The 23,217-nt window shown below is 45.4% G+C and overlaps 1 protein-coding gene and 1 pseudogene across 12 annotated transcripts in view; one reads left to right on the forward strand and one right to left on the reverse strand.

The window, feature by feature from the left end:
• Cacna1d (calcium voltage-gated channel subunit alpha1 D) overlaps positions 1 to 23,217 on the forward strand; it is a 301,997-nt gene that overhangs the window by 130,058 nt on the left and 148,722 nt on the right. For all 12 annotated transcript variants that reach the window (XM_052733756.1, XM_052733760.1, XM_052733764.1 and 9 more), the window contains exon 4: positions 20,386 to 20,525. In XM_052733756.1, the coding sequence (XP_052589716.1) occupies positions 20,386 to 20,525 (140 nt within the window). The remainder of the gene's footprint in view (positions 1 to 20,385; positions 20,526 to 23,217) is intronic.
• LOC128107628 (60S ribosomal protein L27a-like) lies at positions 8,476 to 8,916 on the reverse strand (annotated as a pseudogene).

A 23,217-nucleotide genomic window follows, 5' to 3' on the forward strand; every position in this document is an offset into this window, starting at 1 on the left:
CACGGTGCTGCAGCCGCTGTGTTTGCGCATGCACACACGCATGCAGAGCATTTCCCTCTGTTACGCCACACTAAGAGGTTGGCACAGAACATATAACTGGATAGTTTGCCAACCTCAAGCCCAAGTGCGTATGCAGTGGTAGCTGATACTTCTCCTACCAGTGTGTTCAAAAGGTATTGGGAGAGCAGTGTGGTATTTATTTGAGTTCTTATGGCACTGAGGACCGTGTCTCTAGTTTATTAACAGTTTGAGACAAGCTCCTGGCAATTCAGTCTAGAGCTCAGGAGGGAGCAGGAGACAGAGGAACCCTGGTTAGTTTCTCTGACTCTGACTGCACTTGTCCTTGTTTTTGACCCTCTCAGCTTGGTTACCCTTAAAAGTCAGCTTAGAGACTTGTTTAAAACACAGGAGCAAGAAGGCTCTTTTAATCTGAATGCGGCTGGACATTGGCCTGCTCCTCTTTTGAAGTAGGGCCATAGGCTGTGTTTACACTGTCTCTCTCGGTCAGCATGCCCATTTTCCCTCCCCTATAGATGGCACCTACAACGCGAATCCACTTCCCAGTTGATCCAATAAGGAGCTGGGTGCACAAAACATGCGTCAGCCCAAGCTAGACCAAATGCCAGCATGGGAAGGGGAGTTTGAGCACATAATCCCTCCCCTACTCATCAAGCCATTGGCAGTTGACAGCTGCTGGGAGAACAAGGCAGTTTTTTCTGAGTGGAGCCCCTGGTAAGTAGACTGCATGCCAGTGGGAGATCACACATCCAGAAATATTTGGGCAGCATAAATTAGCCTTAAAAAAGAGAGAGAGCAAGAGAGGACAATGTACGGTAGATAGGGAAGGGAGTGGGTCTGGGAGAGTTGGGGAAGGGAGAGGAATGTGATGAGACTACACTATATGAAATTTTCAGAGAACTAATTTATTTTTAGGAAGAATGAGGAGCTAGGTGTGCTGGAGCACACCTGTGATCCCAGCAAACTGCATGTAATGGCTCTGTATTGATGGTAGGAAGAGGCAGGGGATTTGGCACTCCAGGTTGTCCATCACAGCTATATTGCCAGTTTGTGGGATGTCTAGGCCACACAAGGCTCCCATTTCAACCAACCAACAAACAAACAGAACTTAAAGAAACACAAGAAGAAAACAGAACAATTCTAAGAGTTTATGATTTTTCTCTTTTGCCGTTGTCTCAACTATATCTGACTTAACACCAGTAAAAAGATACATCAACATTTCTTCTCGGGATTCCTGGATGGATCTGCTTAGTTTTCATGGAAGCAACAGCTCTTTTGGTTTTGTTTTATATTCATGTTTCATCATAATTTAGGTAGCTACAGTCGCAAACCAAGTAACAAACTTGGGAACAAATATAGCCAATTCATAGTAAGCATCTATTTCAAGTGTTGGAGATGAAAATGTGTAGCTTTCTAGAAATTAAAGGAACCCTCTCAGCTCTGCATGTTTTGGGCATGAGCCACTGTATTTTACCCAGTAGAACAAAGAATGCCATTTCAGCCATGGAGATGAAAAGGAACCGATGTAGAGACCTACTGCTAAGCTTGGGAAGGAGGTCAGGCCTAAGCCACTAGCCTTAGCTCTAGTATAATAGGAGCCCCCATTAACTGTATTCTGTGCCCTGAGCATTGCACACCCTCTCACCCTTTGAACAGTGTATACCATGACTACAAAACCCAGAGCCAGAAGGGAAAGTGTCCATAGCCAGACCAAGTGGGAATCTTACACCCAGCTTATCTGACTCCAGTTGCATTATGCTACAGGTTAAGGAAGTACCAAGAGGAAGTCATCGTATGGATTTTCCGCTGGCTTCATCTTGACTTAAGAGATGCTTGCTATCTAAAAGCCACAGCACACTGCTCCAATTACAGCTCCTTAGAGACGCTTTCCAGAACCTACCACCTACTGTGTGGTCAGGATTGTCTTCTCTTGTCTCACTGCCTTCCACTGGACTCTGTATCCGCACTGTAAAGCAAACAAACAAAAATATTCTTAAAAATGCAAGCTATGTGAGACAGTTGAACCACTTACTCTGTATTTGGTTTTTTCAAGTTTGGCATTTGCGCAGTATCGCAAGTCGTAAAAAGCAGTAATTTCCAGACATTGGAGGTCTGATTCACCAACATTACTGTAATTAACGGAAAACCTGTATTTGTTCACTGCATTTTATCCTAACTCACCAGAATGTTTTATAAATAATAAAGTTAGACATTTAGAAAATAGCTTCTCCTCAGCTGTTAATGCTTTCAGGAGCTCGTGCTCAGGCATCTCAAATGCTGATGCTGTGAGAATGTCCAAAGGCTGAATCTGTAGATCTGTGACTATGGGAATGAGCTATGCCATGTGAAGTAAAGCAGCTTGCAAATGCAGACTGCAGGCAGGGGTAGAGGGACTGGACAGCCTCCTTGGAAGTGTGGCGCTCAAGCATGATGCTTTTGGTTGGTCTCCACTATGAATGAATGTTGATCGAGGCCTTGGTATTAAGCCCGTTGCCTTTTCCAGCACTAATCATCGTTAGAATGATGACTGACCTCAGCGATTATGAAACCATTAAAAAGGCATCTGTCTGGGCTGAGTTAGCAGGGTGGATGTGGTTTTGAGCTCTCAGGTAGCCAAGCAGGTCTTTACTAATGGTTGTGATGATTTCAAGATGCTTGATTACCACCACTACTCTCCCTACACACACACACACACACACACACACACACACACACACACACACACACACACACACACACACACACACACACCTGTTTGTTTTTGAGGCAGTCTCTTGTAGCCAGGCCTGACCTTGAACTTGCTGTAAGCCAAGGATGACTTTGAACTGTTGATCCTTTTGTCTCTACCTTCCAGGAGCTGGGATTACAGGCACCTGGTTTTATGAGGTGCTGGCATGGAACCAGGGCTTCTTCATGCTGGACAAGGCCTCTCCCAGCTGAGTGACAGCCCTGGCTTCCCTGTGTTGTCTGAGCCTTTAGTACTCTTTCCACCGTAGGGCACAGCTGTGGTGGCCGAGGCTTGCTGTGCACTCTGGCTTAGCATCGAGGCACTGTGCAATGAAGTCAGGAGAGTGCTTTCTCAGTTTGCATAAGCCTCCAACCCTGATTCGTAGGAGCTGGCAGGGATCCTGCCACATCCCCAGTGACTGTAGTGATGAGGCTCTTCACAGTCTGGCCATTCCCCACCAGCCCTATTAATCCTGAATTCCACCCATTGGTGCCGATGCCCCCACAAAAGGAGGGGAAGGCTGTGGTGTAGGGAGTTTCTGTGCTTTGCCTAGGGCCGCCCAGCTGGTGAGGGGCAAGAGCAGCCTTTGGGATTTCCTCATTGTCCACGTGGCTTCCAGCAAGGTGGTAGTCAGGGACTGTCCACTTGTGATTTGAAGCCTTCAGTCGGGGCCCTCTCCTACTCCAGCCTGGCTTTTCTGTCCTGTGTCCCTCAAGAGAGCTCGGGAACTTGATCTCGGTCTCACCCCTTCTCAATTCCGAGACAAGCTAGAGACGACAGGTCCAGGATGGCCTCCGTGGCTCTCCTAGGATGGTCAAGGACTGTTTCCTTACCTGGACAGTCACTTCTTTCATAAACCAACTGTAAGAAATTGACCTCTGTCCCCCAACACTCCAGATCCTTGGCTTCTAGAGGTGGATTGTTCAGCTCTGTTTGTCCTTAGCCAGAAATGTGCCATCTGAAACAGGAGTCTGAGGAAAATACGTGTTGCTAGTACATTCTCTCTTGCCTCTTCCTCCCCCTTCCGTTCCTCTTTCTCCCTTTCTATCTGAGACAGGGAGGGTATCACTATGTATCCCTGGCTAACCTGGAACTCATTATGTAGAGTAGACTAGCCTGGAACTCAGAGATCATCTTGCCTCTGCCTCCCATGGGAAGTATGCCCAGCCACACTCAGCCTTGGAACATTCTGCTATTTCCTATGAGTTCTAATGTTTCCCATTCTATTTTATTTCCACTTTGAAAATTTTTTGGACACAAACCACTACCTTAGTTTCCTGTGTATTTAATTGAAATCCCCTCTCCTGTGTTATGGTGTAAAATGCACAAGGGCGGGACAATGCTCCTCTGCCCCTGTAATGGACGCTCCATTCCTCTGGTCACTTGGTTCTTTTTGCTCTGTAATTCTCTCAAGAAAATGTTTTCTTTCTGTGTTGTGAAACAAATCCATTTAAGGAATAAGGGAACCCGAGTCTCCCAGCTTCCTTCCTTTACATTGGATAATAAACACCATGGGGACATGTTAATAAAGAAGTTTTCACAGAGCACACCTTTGTCATTAGCCTTCTTTGTTTCATTTTCTTTTCCATGTAAATAAAAATCTCCACCCTAGTCTTCTAAATATTTCAGAGTTTCAGCTGTTTTAAGATGAACGATACTCAGTTGGGAAGTCTCAGATAAATCAGGGATATTTGAAAGCAGAACTAGAAAATGGCTCCACGGACCTCCTGGTTCCCTAGGTGTGGAGTCTCTTGTGTGAAATCCCGCGTGAATGCTGTGTATACAGGGTCAAAAGACAATGCAGAGTCCTCTCTCCTGGCTCTGGAAGGTGGGCAAGGTGACGGGTGACAGTGAGATTTCACCACCTGGGCCAAGCCAATGCCGTGACTGTGGCTTCTTCAGCTCTCTGCTACCACAGGTCTGCTGAGTCTCAGTTTTCCCCTTCCCTTTTCCTGGAAGGCCGTGCAGTTGACTGGTGTATTGATGGAAAGCTTTCCAATGTCTCTTCGTTGGTTTAATTCTACTCTTTCATATGAAAACAATGGTGGGTTAGATAAGGCGTGGCGTTCTTAATCTTCTGAGTATGTATGTATGTTTGTATCCACGAGACCCTGATCTCAATTGTAGACTAAGTACTTGTAAACCTTTTTCACTTGTTTATTATGTTTTTTATTTTTAAAACAGTTTTAAAATTTAAATATATTTTGATCATAGTCTTCCCCTCCCCCAAGTCCTTCCAGATCGTCTCCCATCCCTACCTACCCAACTTTAAGTTCTTTCTCAAGTAACAAAACCCCAACACAACAAGCCCCCCTAAACCAAGAAAGCAAAATAAAATGATGCTTTCCCCTAAAAAAAAACAACAACACCAAATTGTAAACAAATAAAATCACACACACACACACACACACACACACACACACACACACACACACACACACACAAACTGTGTTAGTCTGTTACATGTTGGTCATCTACTCCTGAACATGAGGCCTGTCCTGGAGTGGCAGATCTGTCCAGTGTCACTCTATTGGAGAAAACTGATTTACCCTCTCCCAGCAGGTGTAAGAGACAGTTCAATTGTTAACCTTCACCCTAGTGGCTAGGGTCTCATTCGCTGCTACTTTTCATTCAGTGTGAGGAAGTCGGTGACATGGAGCCTGGAGAGCTAGTGGCCTGCAGCTTTTGTCGCACAGCCTGGGGTGGTGTGGTGATCTCCCTCAGAGTGGAGCCAGCCCTCTGCCAGGGCCCGAGTTTAAACTGTAGGGAGCTGGGTATGGTTGTCCTTGCCTGCATATTGAATAGTCACTCTGCCGGGGAAGAGGCTGCTCCTGGGCTGTGGCTGAGGCAGCACAGGAAGGAAGCATTGCAGAGGTACAGTAGTCATGGCTGTGGGCTGGGAGAACTTGTGGAACTGGCTACACACCAGTGACCCTGGCTTCTGTGGTGTGTGTGTGTGTGTGTGTGTGTGTGTGTGTGTGTGTGTGTGTGGCATCATTTGCACTGAGCAAACCTGCATACCCCTTCTTTGTACTTCTTATGATAATGGGGCAGGTAAGTCGCTTGCCTGAGTCCACACAGCTGATAAGTGGCAGTGCTGAGAACCCAGGCTCGTGGCCTCTGTTCCCCAGAGTGAAAGCGCTGCCTGGCGCGGTCCCTCCTCAAGGTAGGAGCTCGACAGTACTGCCCGTCGGGCAGATGTGGTTACAGCAACTGTGACTGGGTGGTGGCTTCACCCCCAAGTAGCACCCTTAATCTGCTAGGCTGAGTGGCTAGATGGGAGTTCCTTAGACTTTTTCCATTCATGATTACTTTGCACTTGAGAAAAGTTTTATGTAATCCTGGATGTAATGGTTTATATTGACTTTCAGCTTGACCCAGAATCACCTAGGAAAGGAGCCTGTGAGGGGTCATCTAGATTAGGTTAGCCCCTGGGCATGCCTATGAGGGGTCATCTAGACTCGGTTAGCCCCTGGGCATGCCTGTGAGGGGTCATCTAGATTAGGTTAGCCCCTGGGCATACCTGTGAGGGATTTTGGTGATTAGATCAACTGGGATAGGAAGACACCCTAAATGCAGACAGCACCATTTCATGGCCAGCCTGTGCCCTGACTGAATTAAACAGAACAAGTGAAATGAGCGTGGGCATTCACTGCTCTCTGATTCTTGACTTTGGACACAATATGAGCAGCAGCTTTCCTATCATTATGGCTTACCCTCACACTGTGGAACCAAGTCAACCCTTTCTCCCTTAAATCTGCTTGTTGCCACAGCAGTGAGACAGTAACTAAGACACAGAGTGTATAGGTAAGTAAGGTAAACATTTACTGATAATAAAAAGAAATGTATATTAAAGCAATTCCTCGGTGTGCTTATAACTTCACTGTTTATTAAAGAGGAAAGCAAATTTGCACACTAATGAGATGGATATGCTTGTTGATTTTTTTATGAAGAATTTAATCTTGCCCGCATATCTGATACCACAAGACAGGGGACATATTCAGTGTTTTTCAGAGTTGGTTGATAGTTGGATTTTCTGGTCACCCTGCTGAGGACACCACTTCACTTAAATGTGTAGCATAGAACAGCAGAAGTATGTTCAGAAGCGTTTCAGGAATTGGTGGCAATTCTGTCCCAGTCCTAAGCCAAAATTCACGGAGTGATTTTTTTTTTTTTTTTTTTTTTTTGGTTTTTCGAGACAGGGTTTCTCTGTGTAGCTTTGCGCCTTTCCTGGGACTCACTTGGTAGCCCAGGCTGGCCTCGAACTCACAGAGATCCGCCTGCCTCTGCCTCCCGAGTGCTGGGATTAAAGGCGTGCGCCACCACCGCCCGGCTGATTTTTTTTTTTAAATCAAACTCAATTCAACAACTCCAACAGCAATTTTAAAAACCAAACATTTGGACACAATCTAGTCCAAATATATACTAATCTGATATTTACTTGCTAAGGCATGATGGTAGGAAAATATTCAAAGTCTTCATTTTCCATAATTAAATCATCTTGTTTCTATAAGAGCAGAACATTTTATATGTACAATAAAAAAACACTGCAATTCATAATATACAGTAGTCTTGCCTCTGAGCCCAGGTGTCTCAGGCAGTGTTCCTTGGCATTCACTGTTGTTGTGTGGCATGCCAGCGTGCACAGTGCACAGTGTGGGTGTGGTGTGGTCAGAACCAAGGCTCCGGTGAAGCTTCATGATGTGAAACGGGCAAGCACTGTCAAAAGCACCCCAGGCTCAGCATATGTTTGAGTTCTGATTAATTTTTGGTCCTTGCATGTTTACAAACTTTATACTATTGGCAAGTTTTTTGTGACCTTCACATTCAGTTAAGTTTCCCTATCTGTGGTCACAACTTAAAACCCTAGTTGGAGACAAGACAGCTACTCCTAACTTCCCTGGTTCTTGGTTCACTGAGATCATTCTGGTGTGATTTTGGTAGAAATCTGGTGTGGTGGTTTGAATGAGAATGGCCCCCAGCCGGGCAGTGGTGGCGCACGCCTTTAATCCCAGCACTTGGGAGGCAGATGCAGGCGGATCTCTGTGAGTTTGAGGCCAGCCTGGGCTACAGAGTGAGTTCCAGGAAAGGCTCCAAAGCTACACAGAGAAACCCTGTCTTGAAAAACAAGAGAGAGAGAGAGAGAGAGAGAGAGAGAGAGAGAGAGAGAGAGAGAGAGAGAGAGAGAGAATGGCCCCCATAGGCTCATGTATTTAAATATTTGGTCCCTAGTTGGTGGAACTGTTTGGGAAGAATTAGGAGGTGTGGCCTTGTTGGAGGAGGTGTGTCACTGGGGCTGAGCTTTGAAGTTTCAAAAGCCGGTGCCATTCCCACTTAGCTCCCTCTCTGCCTCCTGCTTGTGGATCAAGACGTGAGCCCTCAGCTACTACTCCAGCACCATGCCAGCCCGCCTGTTGCCATGCTCCCCGCCATGATGGTCACAGACTCTAACCTTCTGGAACTGTGAGCCCCCAAAGTAAATGATCTTTTACAACTTGCTTTGGCTATGGTGTTTTGTCCCAGCAACGGAAAAGTAACTAAGATAGCACTCTGTCCATCTGGGGAAGAGGTGGCAGGCATGAAGACAGTGTTGGGGCAGTGGTTCTCCCACCAGGAAGGTGCACTCTGGGCTCTTCAAAGCAGAGGGCATGTTTGTTGTTTTTGGTTGAGGGTGGTTTTTTTTCTTCACCTGGAAAATGTTAGCATCTAATGAACCTCCCTGAGTGACTTCAAGCCACCAGGGCACAGGCACCTCCAGCACCCTTAATCTTTTTCCAGCTCTTCAGCTGAAGCATTTGGCCTTCACATGACAGGCTGCTTAGGGACTTTCCTTTCTCAGGACTTTGTAGGAGCCTGTTCGCGCCACGTCGACGACGGGAGCTGCTGTAGTCTTGCATCTCCTTGTTTGTTTTGCGGCAGGCATACGTGTCTGCTCCCTGACCAGTGTCCACAGTTTATCCAGGCTGACGCGGGGCAGAAGCTCTGCTTCCTCATTAAGTGGTAATGCCTCATCTCAACTTTCCCAGGTTACCTTGTCGGAGTGGATCCTGTGGTGATTTGTGCCTCCCGCACCTCCCAGCCTCCTGGGTGCTTGTGGTGCTTCTGATCCTGCTGTGGCCATGGCTCCCACAGCCCCAGAGTTTCTAGGTCCTCCTCAGTCTGGATGGCATGGCAGCAGCCAAAACAAAAGAGGGAGGCGTCTGCAAAGTCTCCTCGGTCGATGCTGCTGAGCGCCAGGAATAACTCAGTCTGTGGACTTTGCACATGACATGTAAACCATAATCTCTTCCCAGCCTTCCTTGCTCTGGCTTGGATAATTGACCCCATAAGAGACAGGAAAGTCTTAACTTTAGCTTCTGTGTCCTGGGGTGTGTGGCCGGTTAAAGGAATATGAATGGATATCAAGGAAATTGAATGAGATGCCAATTTAAATATAGAAATTGGTGAGTTTAACCAAGGACGAATTGAAAAGCTTTTCTCTAGTTCTGTTAATGGGGAAGAGGAACGACTTTCTTGTTGAAATGAAAATGCTTGATTTTTAACCATACCGATTCCTGTCATTTTGAAATGCTTGCTGATTTCTGTTTGGCAAAGGAGGTAGACATGTTGTAAGGTTTGATTTGTGTTGTGTGTAACGACTGTGTCAAGACTTCTTTAAAATGGTAGGCATTTCAAATTGTCCCATGCCATGATGTCCATAGATAGCCCAGGGAGTCAGCATGAGACTTGGGGAAGAGAGTTACAAAGACTAGATGATCCAAGGAGCATGTCACCTGTGCAGGGCATCATGGGAGTCACAAGGCTGAAGCAGCAGGACTCATAGAGGTGAGAGAAGAGGCCGCTAGGTGAGGAACCATTCCCGTGGGGGCTGAAACAGGCTATTCGTTTGTAGAGTTCATCTGGTTGTGGAGGCGCTTGGTGTGCAGGCGGAGGATTTCAGTGGCCTCTAGTCTTGTGCTTTCAAAGAAGTTTTCCTGGATGTTCCACCCACTACTTCCTTACCAAAGCCTCCCAGGAAGAGTTCTTGTAGCTTGATTGCCATTCTGATAGGCTTTGAGATTTTTGTATGTGCATCTGCCATCATTCTGGAGGATGTAGATAGTATCTTAGCCATATTTGGATCAACCCGATATGGAGCAGATACCCAGTTAGTGTTGTTGACTTAAGTCAAAACGGGGTCTGGATGGTTGGGCAGAGCCTTTGAGGACCTGGGTAAGGAAGTGGGAAGCTGTCAGGCATGACTGTATCCATGGCCAAAGGAACCCAGAGTCCCCCCCCCCCCCAAACCAGTCATCAGATGGGAAACATGACAAGTGAGAAACAGTACATGGCCTGAGTGCAAACAGTGCAGGAACCCAGGATGGAATAAGCTTGAAACAGTGAATTTGGAAAACTTTGCCTGTGTGCTCTCCTAGAGATAGTGGCTGGCAGAGCCCATAGGTCTTCTGTGGAGGGGCCCTTCATTGATCCTATGTGGCAGAAGGTGTTTGCAGTGGAGTCTTTTCTTGGTAAATGAGTTGTGACTGGCAGTCTTCGTATGTAGATAGGGCTTTTCCATGTGCATTTGACCACAGGTCAACCCCAACTGGTTTTTATAGCTGAAGAATATTAGGAGGTAGGTTTGTGACTTCAGGCTCCCCTTGATCCAGGGCTTACAACTGGCAACAGGGGCCAGTGGCTTCTTCCATCTGAATTTGTGTGTCTGACTCACTCTGTCCCCACTTTTTGCCTGAACCTTCCTTGGCTTTTATTTCAGCTGCACACTTCTTATCTATTGCTGAAGTGCAAATCCCAGGATTAGTGTTGACTGGACCTGGCTGGTGTGGGTGGGACCTTCGCCTGCCCTGAGCTAGCTGCCCAGTGTCCAGGCCAGCTCCTGTAGTTCTTGGAAGGAGAGCTAGGGATGTGGTTGTTCCTGGAGAATGGGTAGAGTACTGTCATCCGGGAGTTTGCTGGATGGCAGGGACCCTAAGAACGCACTACATCTGAAATGACTGCTCTCTGCTGACGATCCAGGGGAGTGTTCCATCAACCTCTGCTCCTGGCTCTGAGGCACCCTTCTGCTCAGAGATCAGATGTCTTTGAGGCTACCCTGCTAGCCTCTTCACTTGTCATTTCTGGACATATTAGGGACAGCTACCTAGGCAGGGTTCTCCCCCACCTGGTGGATATGAGGTCTCTGGACTGCCATGGGGTCTCAGGAGAAAAATTCCAGAATTACAGAGGCTTCTGTAAGGACTGCATCCATACACACCCCCATAGGCAGGACCACCTTCTCACCTCTGCCCTTCTTCAGGGCAGCATTTGACCGTGACACATGCGTTTGCAAAGCTGCCACTGCTTTACCTAGCTGGATTTTCACTGTAACTTGGCTAGACATAACAGACATGTTATGTCTTATTCCTGTTTTCCAGGTGAAGGAACTGAGAATCAGGAGGGGTAAATAAATAGGATGACACCAGGATTGGACTCGGGGGACAGAAATGTCATGTAAAATTTGTGCTTTTAAACAAAAAATGAGAAAAAGCAAGGACACACTGACTATTGAAGCCATTTTTTTTTCATGTGAATGTGCCATTAAACTGCCCATAGGGGGGCCTCTAAGTGCATACTTCATTGGCGACTGCAGGGAACCAAATTAGCTTTCCCTGCAGCCATCTAGTTTGGAGCAGAGGCCACCTGCCTGTGCGTCACCCACTAGCTTTTACTAGGGTTTGCTGGTTTATCAAGACAGAGCAAGAGCAGCCAGTGGCTCCCTGGGGTCACCTCTTGAGAACTGTGTGAGACAGTCGGTGGGATTGTCTCAGCATACTCAGCCCACATGTGCACTGTGACCTTGGGTCACCCAGCCACCCGGAGAAATAGCAGCTGCTTTTGGTTCTTGCTACCCCAGGATGACTGTCTTTGAGGGTCTCTGGGACCTACCAGAGGCTCCTGGTGAAGCCCGTGGTGTTTGGACTTGGCCTTGCATGCTGGGTGAATGAAGAGACCATCTAATTGTTTGCTCCTTTTACATACAGAAAGGGAAGCCAGACGCTGTCACCTGCATGTAAGGCCTATCATGCCTTGGCCCCTTTCTCCCGTCCTCATGCCCTATGTCCCTGACTCTGAGGACACCTGCCACCATTTGTACATGCTCTTTTGAACATCAACAGCCTAGTACCCTGGCCCCACCAAGAGACACAGATAGAGGGCAAGTGCCTGCACCCAAATGCAAGTTTCCCTGTAATTAGGCAAAACCAAAGGGGTCCTGGTACTGCAGACCATATCAGCAGGAAAGGATACATAATCCAAGTTAGTCAAAATATGTGGTTCCGCCCACTTATTCTCTTATAGATATTGAGTGTCTAGCCCACTTATTATCCACTTACAGATATTGGATGTCTAGTAATGTGATCTGCCTTGGGAATCCAATGATGCGTGAAGTAGAAATGACCCCGGGCCCTATAGGCATGGTCAATTTTTGAGAGAGACAACATTAGAGAGGTCATTTTTAAAAGTTTTAGATTGACAAATACTGTACATATTTATGCTATAACATGTTTTAGTGTATAGATACATTATAGAATGGGGAAATTAAGGTAATAAACATACCCATATTTACCTACATACTTTTTTTATGGTAAAAACATCAGAATCTTCTCTTAGCAATTTCCTACCATATTATACTTGGTTGTTACTCATACTGTTGTACAGTGATATCCCAAGCTTCCCCCTTCTAACTGAAATCCAGCTTCCCTCCAACCACTACTCTCTGCTTATATCTTTGACCTTTTTTAGATGCCACATATAGGTGAGGTCATGAGTGTATGTTTGTCTTTCCATGCATAGCTTATTGCACTGAACACAGTATCCTCCAGGTTCACCCATGTGTTGCAAATGATGGCATTTCCTTCTTTGAAGAGTATTTTTCTCTTCAAGGGAAACACCTTTCCTTTATCTGCACATCCCGATGGACACTTAGGTTAGTTCTCCGTGTACAGTGTTGCAGTATGGCAGCACCTGCGTCTCCTCAACATTCTGATTTCATTTCTTTGGTCATTTCCCTCTTGTGGAACTGTTATAGCAAATGGTAATTCCATTTTAAAATCTCAGTGGGATCTCATCCTCTTGTGCATATGGCTGTACTACTTTGTAGTCTGCTGCATACAAGGACTCCCTTTCTCTACATTCACCAGCACTTAATATCTTGACTTTTGTGTGATAACCATTGCCATCAGGTATGAAGTACTATTTAGTTTGGTGAAATTCCATTTATATAATTTTTGCTTTTGTTGCCTATGCTTTTGGGGTCATATCCAAAAAAGTCTTGGCTCAGATCAAACATAAAGAAAATTTACTCTCTTTCTTCTAGTACTTTTACTTTATATTTAACTTATATTTCCTTAATAATTAGTGATTTGAATATTTTCCCAGATGATTATTGGTCATTCTGTCTTTTTTTTAACTGTATACTCCTATCCTTTGGGGAAATTTTCAAAAATATTGTATTCTTGCTAATAAATTAAGTATTTTGGATACTAGCCCTTTTCAGTTGTATGGTTTGCAAATATTTCTTTCATTCTGTAAGTTGTCTGTTATTCTATTGATATTTTTTTTGTGCACAAGCTATTCAGTTTGGTGTAATTCCATTTGTATACTCTTTGGTTTTGTTGCCTGTGGTTTTGGGGTCCTATCCAAAATGTCTTGGCTCAAATCAAAAGAAAAGAAGACTTACTTTGCTTTCTTCTAGTACTTTTAGTTAATATCTTAATGTTTAGGTCTTTGACCCATTTTGCTTGGTTATGTATGTGCTGTAAGATAGAGCCTGTTTCCTTCTTTTGCCTAAGGATGCCCAGTTTAACAGGACCATTTGTTGCAGATACTGTCCTTTCTCCATTGTGTGTTGTTGACACCTTTGTCGAAGGTCAGTTGGCTATAAATGTGTAGGTTTCTTATTGGAATATCTAGTAGAGAGGTAACTTTTTAATGAATTAGGAGTATGAATTTAACAGGTGTTGATAGGATATGTCAATGAACTCCAGTTTTGTCTGGGAAGTCAATAAATGCTTTGTTGAGAATATATTATTTAAGTTGAGGCTTGAAGGATAGGTGGAATTTATCTGTTGAAAAATGGAGTGAAAAGATATTATAGAAAGAGGGAATAGATGTGGAATTGTTCCACTGTGGCCCAAGGTCATTCATGGAATGAATCAGTGACTGAGCCCAGGCTAAGAGAAAACATATGATAGCTGTATGCTCTGTGCTTTTTCTCCCCAATCAACTATGCAGGGCTTGTTTTTAATCCTTGTATCATGACACTGTAGCAACACTCTGAAGAGGGACGTTTTTATATTTGGTGGCAGGAACATTGAGGTCAGGAGAGCAGGTTGGGCAATGGAAAGCAAGCAGGACAACGTGTGTGTGTGTGTGTGTGTGTGTGTGTGTGTGTGTGTGTGTGTGTACACGCATGTGTCTAGGCTGCCCATGGTGCATAGTAGAGGGTTCTCATAGATGGGAATTGAAAAAGTTGGAGAGACTAACTGTAAGGTGGAGATGCAAGGATGGCTTTACCCCTGGGCTGTAGATAGGATAAAATTTGAGGTATTTCTTAGTCAACTGTTCTATTACTGTGAAAGACATCATGACCAAAGCAATTCTTATCAGAGAAAACATTTAATTTGGGGTTTGCTTATATATTCAGAGGTCTAATCCATTATCATCATGGTGGGGATCATGGCAGCATACAGGCAGGTGCTGGAGCAGTAGCTGAGGGCTACATCCTGATCCATAGTCAGAGAGAGAAAGAGAGACACTGAACCTGGCGTGGGCTTTTAAAACCTCAAAGCCCCTCCTGTGATACACCTCTTCCAACAAGGCCATACCTCCTAATCCTTCTAATCCTTTCAAATAGTGCCACTCCTTGCTGACTAAGCATTTAAACGTATGAGCCTAAGGGGTCATTCTTATTCAAACCTGTTGTGGGATAATCTTTTTGTACACTGTGAAGATGTGTCTCTGCCAAGGCACCTTCTGATTGGTTTAATAAAGAGCAGAACGGCCAATAGGTAGGTCGACGAGGATAGGTGGGACTTCCGGGGAGAGAGAGGAACTCGGGGTGGGGGTGGGGGTAAGAATCTGGCATGTGAAATTTGTCAGTGAGACATAGGGGAAGCCAGATGCACATATGGAGGATATAGATTCTGCCATGTGGCAGAATATAGATTAATATAAGCTGATTAAGTTTTAAGAGCTAGTTGGGAACAAACCTACGTTAAGGCCAAGCTTTCATAATTAATAAGAAGTTTCTGTGTCATTGTTTGGGAGCAGGCAGTCCAGAGGAAGTCTGACTACGTTCAAACCACCACAAGATAAGATGAAAGCCACCTTCATTTCAGCAATTTGACTGCTTTTCTCCAGACTTGCTCTAGGAAGAATTTATAATAACTTAGATACATTTTTTCCTTGTTGATACATATCCTAGGATCACAAATCATCATGTTTTTACAATTTTCTTTATGTCTGGTTGTATTACTTTATTCTTCTCCTTTTTCCTTCACTGTTTTCTAGTAGCACCTGTGAGGTTTTTATGCTTGCTATGTGTGGTGGTAGGTGCTAGAGTTACAAAGGCAGAGAGGAATGATCCTTGAAAACAGGGGGCTGAGGACTGCAAGGGCACCTGCTGGGCACACAAAGAGATGTGTGGGACAGCTTCTCACAAGCCAGGGAAACCTCTCAAAGACAAGGGCCATGTGGGTGGATAAGCAAAGCCAAGGGGTAAATGCCACTGGCGGGTGTCAGCCTCTTTAGAGTTCTGTCAGCCAGCTGGGCCTCTGAGGTTAGATGGTAAGCTCTGCTAAGGAGGAACCAGCCCAGGCTGGATGGACAGATGGATGCACTTGTGGATGGATGGATGGACAGGCAGACAGATGGATGAAGCTGATGCCACAGCACACTGCAAAAGGATCCTGGGGGGGGGGGGGGGGGAGAACCAACTATTCTGGAATCTCCCAGTTCCTGCTAGCTGATGGGTTTGGTTTCCTACAGATTAAGTAGCTTAGAGACTGGAAATTAGTTCAGAAATGATTGGCTTAGAGACTGTCCTACTGTTAAAAATCTGCTGTTTAAGAAGATAAACTGGGTTCCAGAATTAGATTTGAGGGCTGGGGAAATGGCTGGTGGATAAGGTGCTTGCTGAGACCTGAGGCTGAGCCCCAGAAGCCATGTGAAGACTCTGGGTCTGTAGCTATGCACTTGTGATCCCAGAACTTGCCAAGCAGAGAGCTGGATCTCTGGTGCTCTCTAGCTAGCAAGCCCAGCTAGTGTGCTCCAGGCAAACCATAAAACAAGGTGGCTAGCTAGCTCTTGAGGAAGAAGGACACTTGAGGTTGATATCTGTCCTCTACATGTGTGCATGTTTATGTGCATCTGTGTACACATGTACCCATGAGAAACCCTCACCCCCATACTAAAACAAAACAAAACAACCTAGATTTGAGCCTTTATTTCTCTGATAGTTTAAAGTCTCATGGGAGACTCAGGTCTTATGTAGAGAGGTTTTTTTTTTTTTTTGGTTTTTCGAGACAGGGTTTCTCTGTGTAGCTTTGCGCCTCTCCTGGAACTCACTTGGTAGCCCAGGCTGGCCTCGAACTCACAGAGATCCGCCTGGCTCTGCCTCCCGAGTGCTGGGATTAAAGGCGTGCGCCACCACCGCCCGGCAATGTAGAGAGGTTTTAGGTGATGTCTTTCCTCCTCCTCCTCCTCCTCCTCCTCCTCCTCCTCCTCCTCCTCCTCCTCCTCCTCCTCCTTTTTCGAGACAGGGTTTCTCTGTGTAGTTTTGGTGACTGTCTTGGATTTCACTCTGTAGACCAGGCTGGCCTCAAACACATAGAGATCTGTCTGGCTCTGCCTCCCGAGTGCTGGGATTAAAGGCGTGCGCCACCACCACCCGGCTAGATGATGTCTTTCTAAAGGGCAGTTTGACTGGCACTACCCACTCAAGACCTTCTGCTGAAGAGAAGAAACCCCTGCTGGGCATGACTGAGCCATCTAGGCCTTACTGTACTTGGCATATAGAGGGGGTTGGAATCATGTAGCCTTCCTGTTTCGGTGGTAGGGGTCACTTTTCTGATGCAGCCTTGGCGCAGACTTTGTAGAGAAGAGTTCTCTCACGTCAAATCCAGGGGTTTCTCGTCCGTCCTTTCCCAGCTTCCCAGCTTCTCCTTGCTGTGGCTCAGTCCTCAGTGCTCTTATCTGTCTCTGCTGTGCCGGAGCTCACCTGACTCTCTGCCTCCAGACTCTGTTGTCTGGCTTTCTTCTCACCTCCCTTTTCAAATCTACTTTCCTTCTTCAAATGAGCAATCCTTTCGAAGCAGGTAATTGTTACACTTCCTCAATTTTGGTTTGCAATAACAACAATAATAATAAGACGTAGTCTGTTTAATGTAGAGGTACTCTTGTCTCTCAGGAGTCTTTTGTAGTGTCAGATTGAAGATTGGATGCCACCGGCTTATAGGCCAACTGGTCTACCATGCTGTGCTTGTTCATTTGGCGTTTGGCAGAATCTCTGTAACAAAGATCCATATTATAGCAGGCTTCTATTTCTCCCAACTTGTTTCATCAAGTAATTCACTAAAGATTTTGGAAAGAAGAGCCAATATCTTTAAAAAAGAGGATGAGGAGAGAAAGGGAGGAATATACAAAAGCCCTTCAACTAGTCAGTTGCACTAATGGCCCTCCTATTATTGTGGCACAATTGCTTACAAATAAAAGGCCGAGGGAAAAACAAGTGCATTTGGTAGGTGTACTCTCTGTTCTCTGTCTTGTTTTTCTGCTCTGAAGTATGGTACTGTCTTGATGTGGGGATGTAACTGCTATGAATATTGATGGCATGGCAGCCAAAACTTCTTTCCTGTCTGGCCTAGTAAATAAAGCAGGGAGGATGCAAGGGAAGAGGAATAGTCAAGTCAGTGTGCTGTTTTTAGATTAGCTCATTCTCTTAGAACTAGTAGTCTTGAGAACATATTGACGATGTACATTTGGTGGTTGGGACAGCTCTGAGTACAGCAGGTGGGTATTTTCAGAGCTCGGGGCCTCTGGTTATAGTCACGGAATGCTTCTTTTTGTGCTTTCAGAGTTCATGTTCCTTCCTGGATCTCCACACACCTCCCAGTGCAGAGTCCAGCCCTGACCCTTACTGTATTGATTGTATTGTGAATGGGAGGTTGTGTGGTGTGTCTCCTCTGAGGACATCCACCTAGGATGTGGCAGGGAGAGGATAGGGAGTCTGGGTTGCAGACAGAGCAGTAGGCTGTAGGTCCACGCGTGGCCTGTGGTGGCGGTGGTACATGGGCCGCTCTCGGGCATCGTCAGGGCTGCTTAGCCCAGAGTATCTGACTGTGTGAGGGAAGTAAGGGACAGGAGTGGGAAGGATGACCAGAAGGTTGAGGGATGGGTACACAGGATGAGCCAGCTGAGAATTTAATCTGTTTGAAGGATCAGAAGTTATAAATGGGTGGGAAATGGGTATGAGTTAGGGCTTTCACATCATAAACATCAAATGAGAGTTTCTTAGACTGAGGTGATGATTTTCCAGGGATCCAGAGAGCACTGGAGGGCGTGTTTAGAAACAATACAAGCCAGGGCTGGCTAGGTAGCTCAGTGGGTGGGGATGCTTATTGCCAAACCTCATGACCTGAATTCATTTCCCTGAACCCACATGGTGGAAGGAGAGAATTGATGCCGACTTGTTTTCCATTGACCTCCACATATATGTGTACACGCGTATGTATGCACACACACACACACACACACACACACACACACACACACACACACACACTCACATGTGGGCAGGGGACGTTAAGAGCCAAGAATGGTCTAGGGTTAGACAAGGCAAAGCTGATCAATTGACTTTTACATAACAAGTGAGAGGTCAAAGGGGTAGGCACTGTCCTGATGTATAGGCTGCAGCTGGCTATTGCCCTGGTGGCCCAGAGGGAAGATGTTGGTGGACAAGCCATGAGAAACTTCTGTCCTGGGGCAGCCAGAGACAGGAGCCAGCTGTCTGGCAGCAAAGGCCTGCAGCCTAGGGGGTAGCTCAGACATGTACATTAAAATGCAGAAGAGTGTCGTAGTTACTGCAACAAATGCATGCATAAGTGTATAGATATGTAACATTTTTAGGAAGGCAGGCCTGTAGGAATCATCCTGAAATGAATATCATAAAAGATGATTTCCAAAATAAGTTCTTACGCAGAAGAATTTCTTTTAAAAGGCATAAATTAGCATTTATAAATACACGTCTGCAATAGTAGTCACGTGGAACAGCCGTGTCTGCCTTCTCCTGTGCGATCAGGGGGGAAAGAAAGGATGTAAGAGTTGTGGCTGAGGCCGCTGGCTTCCGCACAGATGGAGAAGTACTCTCCCACTAACTCTTGTGGTTTTAGAGGTTCTCTCTGTACATGCCCGAAACTCCCGTGTCCTTCACCAAACCAAAGTTTTCAAGAGTGGGACCAGAGTTGGGATGTTTTTTGAGTCCTTGGCTCCTTCTGTGGTGTCTGTCATGTGGAGGAAGAGCTCACTGTTTCCTGAGCCAAATTTGTTGTAGCCTCCTGTTCTAGGCATGATGATGAGCAAAGTCCATGATCCTAAGGAATGGGACTCCTAAGGGTCATAGGAGTGGAGGGCTCTAGAGCCCACAGAGGAAAGTTCTCCTTAGATGATTTTTTGTTTTGTTGAGTAGATTGAAGTCGGAAAATGTTGCTAGGTTACACGTGGCCCTGTCCATCTGGGTTTCTATCAAAATTGGGGATTTATAAAGGTAACATTTATAGAAGGAGGCCTCCGTGTTTAGACCTGTTGATTGAGGCATCCTTTTCTGCTTGTGAAGTCATGTGGGTTGGAGTCGCAGAGGTTCTAGCCATCAGGCAATGCTATAGAGGTATGTGGCAGTCAGATGGGAGCAGCCACGGGTGCTGAGATGGAGGCAGAGCTGTACCTGGGAGGCTGCTTGGGGGTCCATCAGTGGTGCCAGCCCAGAAGAAGAGGCATGCCAGTCACTGGGCAGTGTCCTCAGCATCTGAGTTCACTACCTTTCACCCTGTGGGTGAGGGCAGTCAGATCTAGAGTAGAATAGGTACTTGTCCAAGGTCACCTTGCCACACAGTGACAAAACTGGCTTTAACTTGAGATGTCATAAGAAAACCCGAGAAGAAATAAGGGTTAAGTCCATTACGTCTTCATTTTTTTTTTTTCCCAGAGGGTGTTCTGTTCAAAGCCATTGTTGGGATGTTTGTTTCATCCTTGTGCTTTTCTGGGCCTGTTCTGGAAATCTCGAGGGAAATGTGCTGCGTTGGGCAAATGTGTGCAAATAGAAAACATGCCTGTTATAGCCTAGGAAGACTCATTGCACACGCATCAAGGCAGGTGGCAAAATGCAATAATGCAGCCTGGAACGATAGGCTTTAACACTTAGCTGCTTATGAGAAATTCAGCATTAAAATCAAAATGCTTTCCCAGCCCAGGTGCAGGGTAGTGGTCCCAGTTCCTGTGATAAAACTGTACAGGGAAATGCTTGTGTTTTTGAGTTGTTGGTTCTAATCACTGTTTCCTTTTTTCATCCCCCCTTTCAACCTTGGTGCATTTGTCTCTCTTTACAGGAAAAAGTAGAATATGCCTTCCTGATTATTTTTACAGTGGAGACATTTCTGAAGATTATAGCATACGGATTGTTGCTGCACCCTAACGCTTATGTTAGGAATGGATGGAATTTACTGGATTTTGTTATAGTAATTGTAGGGTAAGTCCCTCTGGCTTTGGGGAAATGGAGGTGTGGGCTGGCTGGTAAAGGGTACATAGCCTTCTTGGGGAAGATGGCTGTTCTTATGCCAGAGATGGCACCAGGTCCTTTCGGGCGTGTTTTTGATGCTGACAGATCTGCTGTCAATCCCTGGGCAGAGTCAGCTGTGAAGATCTCTCATGACTGGTGCTGTGGTTGGGGAAGTCAGTAACACACTGTTGGAGGAAGTCTCAGCTGCTAATGAGAGATGATTCACCTCACAGGGCCTTGAATCTCCACAAATAGACCTGCCCTGCTGGTGGGTGGTGTCAAGTGAATACAGCTCCTAAAACCTAGCACCCTGCTAGTTAAAAACTTGGGTATCATGTAATAAAGCCTTCCTAGCAATGAGGTACTTGGCTGTTTAATATCCCTTGAGCTAAGCTATTATGCTTTTATGCTGACTTGTGGGAGAAACTCTGGCATGCCACTTTCCCACTTTAAATAACAAAACAAGCGTCTGAATACTGTCACATATCTGGCATAAAATAAAATAAACTAGAAAATGCAGAGAAGCAGGTGTTCTTTGAAAACCCTGTTGCAAGAGGAAGACGCTGGTAGATTTAGTTAAAGGAGAATGTTAGAATGAAAAATAGAGGTCTGTGTTGCTCTGTTCCTTCCACACCTGGAAAGGTTGCCAGCAGAGGAGACATGAATCAGGTCTCAGCAGCAAACACCCACCAAGGAAGATAAGCTATAGCCCTGCTCTGGGGCTGTGTACCCTAGCCGTCCTATGAGTTACTCCTAAAATTATGCTTGTTTTCATCAAGAGTGCTTTTAAAGATGTATTTGTTTTTACTTTATGAGTTTTTCACCTGTGTGTATATCTGTGTACTGGATGCATGTCTACTGCCCATGGGATCTAGAAAGGGCATCATATCCCTCAAAGTGAGGTAACAGATGGTTCTGAGTGGTTGTGTGGGTGCTGGGAATCAAACCCAGGTCCTCTGCAAGAGCAGCAAGTGCTCTTAACTGCTGAGCCATCTCTCCAGTTGTAAGAGAGCTTTTAAAGTCATCCCTCTGTTTTCAGATCAGTGGCTTTATTCAGCTGCCTTTGCAGTTGGGCAAGCTGAGTTATCTTTTAGGTTATCTGTTTGTATCATGATTCCTCTGTTTTGTTTTGTTTTTTCCCCATTGGAGATGACTTTTTCTGCCTATTTGGAGAGCAGCTTAAGTTTGGGAATGTCCTTTCACACTAGGAAGTGAAAATGGGGCCCAAAGTGGTAGCCCATTGGATGGTTTTGCAAAACCTCCCTTAGTACATTGGCATCTAAGGCTCCATTGCAGGGGTAATGTATCTAAAATGAATAGGTGGCAGATAGACGTGACGGCAGATGCCTCCTTATTTGGTACACCTGTCAGGGAGTGGTAAGCTGGAGCCTGGGAGGTCTTTTGATTCTATAAGAATCTTGTAAAGCCGAGTGGTGGTGGTGCATGCCTTTAATCCCAGCCCTCGGGAGGCAGAGGCAGGCAGATCTCTGTGAGTTCAAGGCCAGCCTGGTCTACAGAGCAAGTTCCAGGACAGGCTCCAAACCTACACAGAAAAACCCCGTCTCGAAAAAACAAAACAAACAAAAAAACAACAAAAAAAGAATCTTGTGCCTTTCCTGCCATTGGACTTTTATTCACCTAGAGAATGGAGATGCTTGGCTTCATTTCTTGTGTCCCCATGCTATGATCACCGTGGCTCTTTTTTTTTTTTTTTTTTTCCTGATGGAACATTTTCCCACAACAGCACACCATAGGAACAGGGAACCAAGTTTAGGATATAAAACTTCCGGAAACCTGAGAAACATAAAATGGGAAGGGAGACATCTAGTCAGAGAGCTCTGTGCATGTGCCTTGGAATCCTCTGAAGTTTGGACTGACACTAAGCTGCAGTCCGTGAGGCCAATCAAAGAAGGTTGTATGGAAAAGAGAAAGACAGAGGGCAGAAACTACAAATAAATAATAACCAGAATTTGCCTAAGATTGAAAGGTGTTTGTTATCCAAATACCCAGAATGAATTGCTGCATTGAACACCCTGGACTGTCAGTAGACACCCCAGAAAAGTCATTACTAGTGGAGTTAACCTAGGTCTAGAATAGAGTTTGGCAAACTATGGCCAGGGGACCAAATTCTAGTCAATCCGGCCTGCCATCTACTTTTATAAATAAAGTTTTATTGTAACATAGTCAATTCAGTCATTGAGTTGAGGAGTCCAGATATAAAGCCTTAAAATATTTACTGTCCAGTCCTTTACAGAAAAACTCTGCTATCCCTGCTCTAGAGTAAAGCTTGAAGCTTAGATAACAGTGTTTGAGAAGGAGCCTGAAGGAGAGAGAACTGATAAGCAGGTAACTTAATTACCTAAAAAAAAAAAAGATAGAAAGAAACAAGACTTTTCAAAGGAAAAATCAAGTCTAAATACTTAGATGATTATTCAAAGTACCTCACCTGCAATCAGGTAATACTCGATATATGCAGAAGTGTGGCCACTAACAGAGGAGATTCTATGACTAGAAACAGACCCAGAAATCACAGAGATGATGGCAAGGGACTTTATAAGAGTTTAAAAACAACAGCTCTGATTGTGTTTATGGTATGACTACATGAGGGAAGGACGGGACAATAAAAGAAAGAAACACATGGAACTTGAAGTTGTGAAAAGAA

This window comes from Peromyscus californicus, unplaced genomic scaffold (genome assembly GCF_007827085.1).
Source record: "Peromyscus californicus insignis strain IS unplaced genomic scaffold, ASM782708v3 Scaffold_12__1_contigs__length_115047231, whole genome shotgun sequence".
NCBI classification, from domain to species: Eukaryota; Metazoa; Chordata; class Mammalia; order Rodentia; family Cricetidae; genus Peromyscus; species Peromyscus californicus.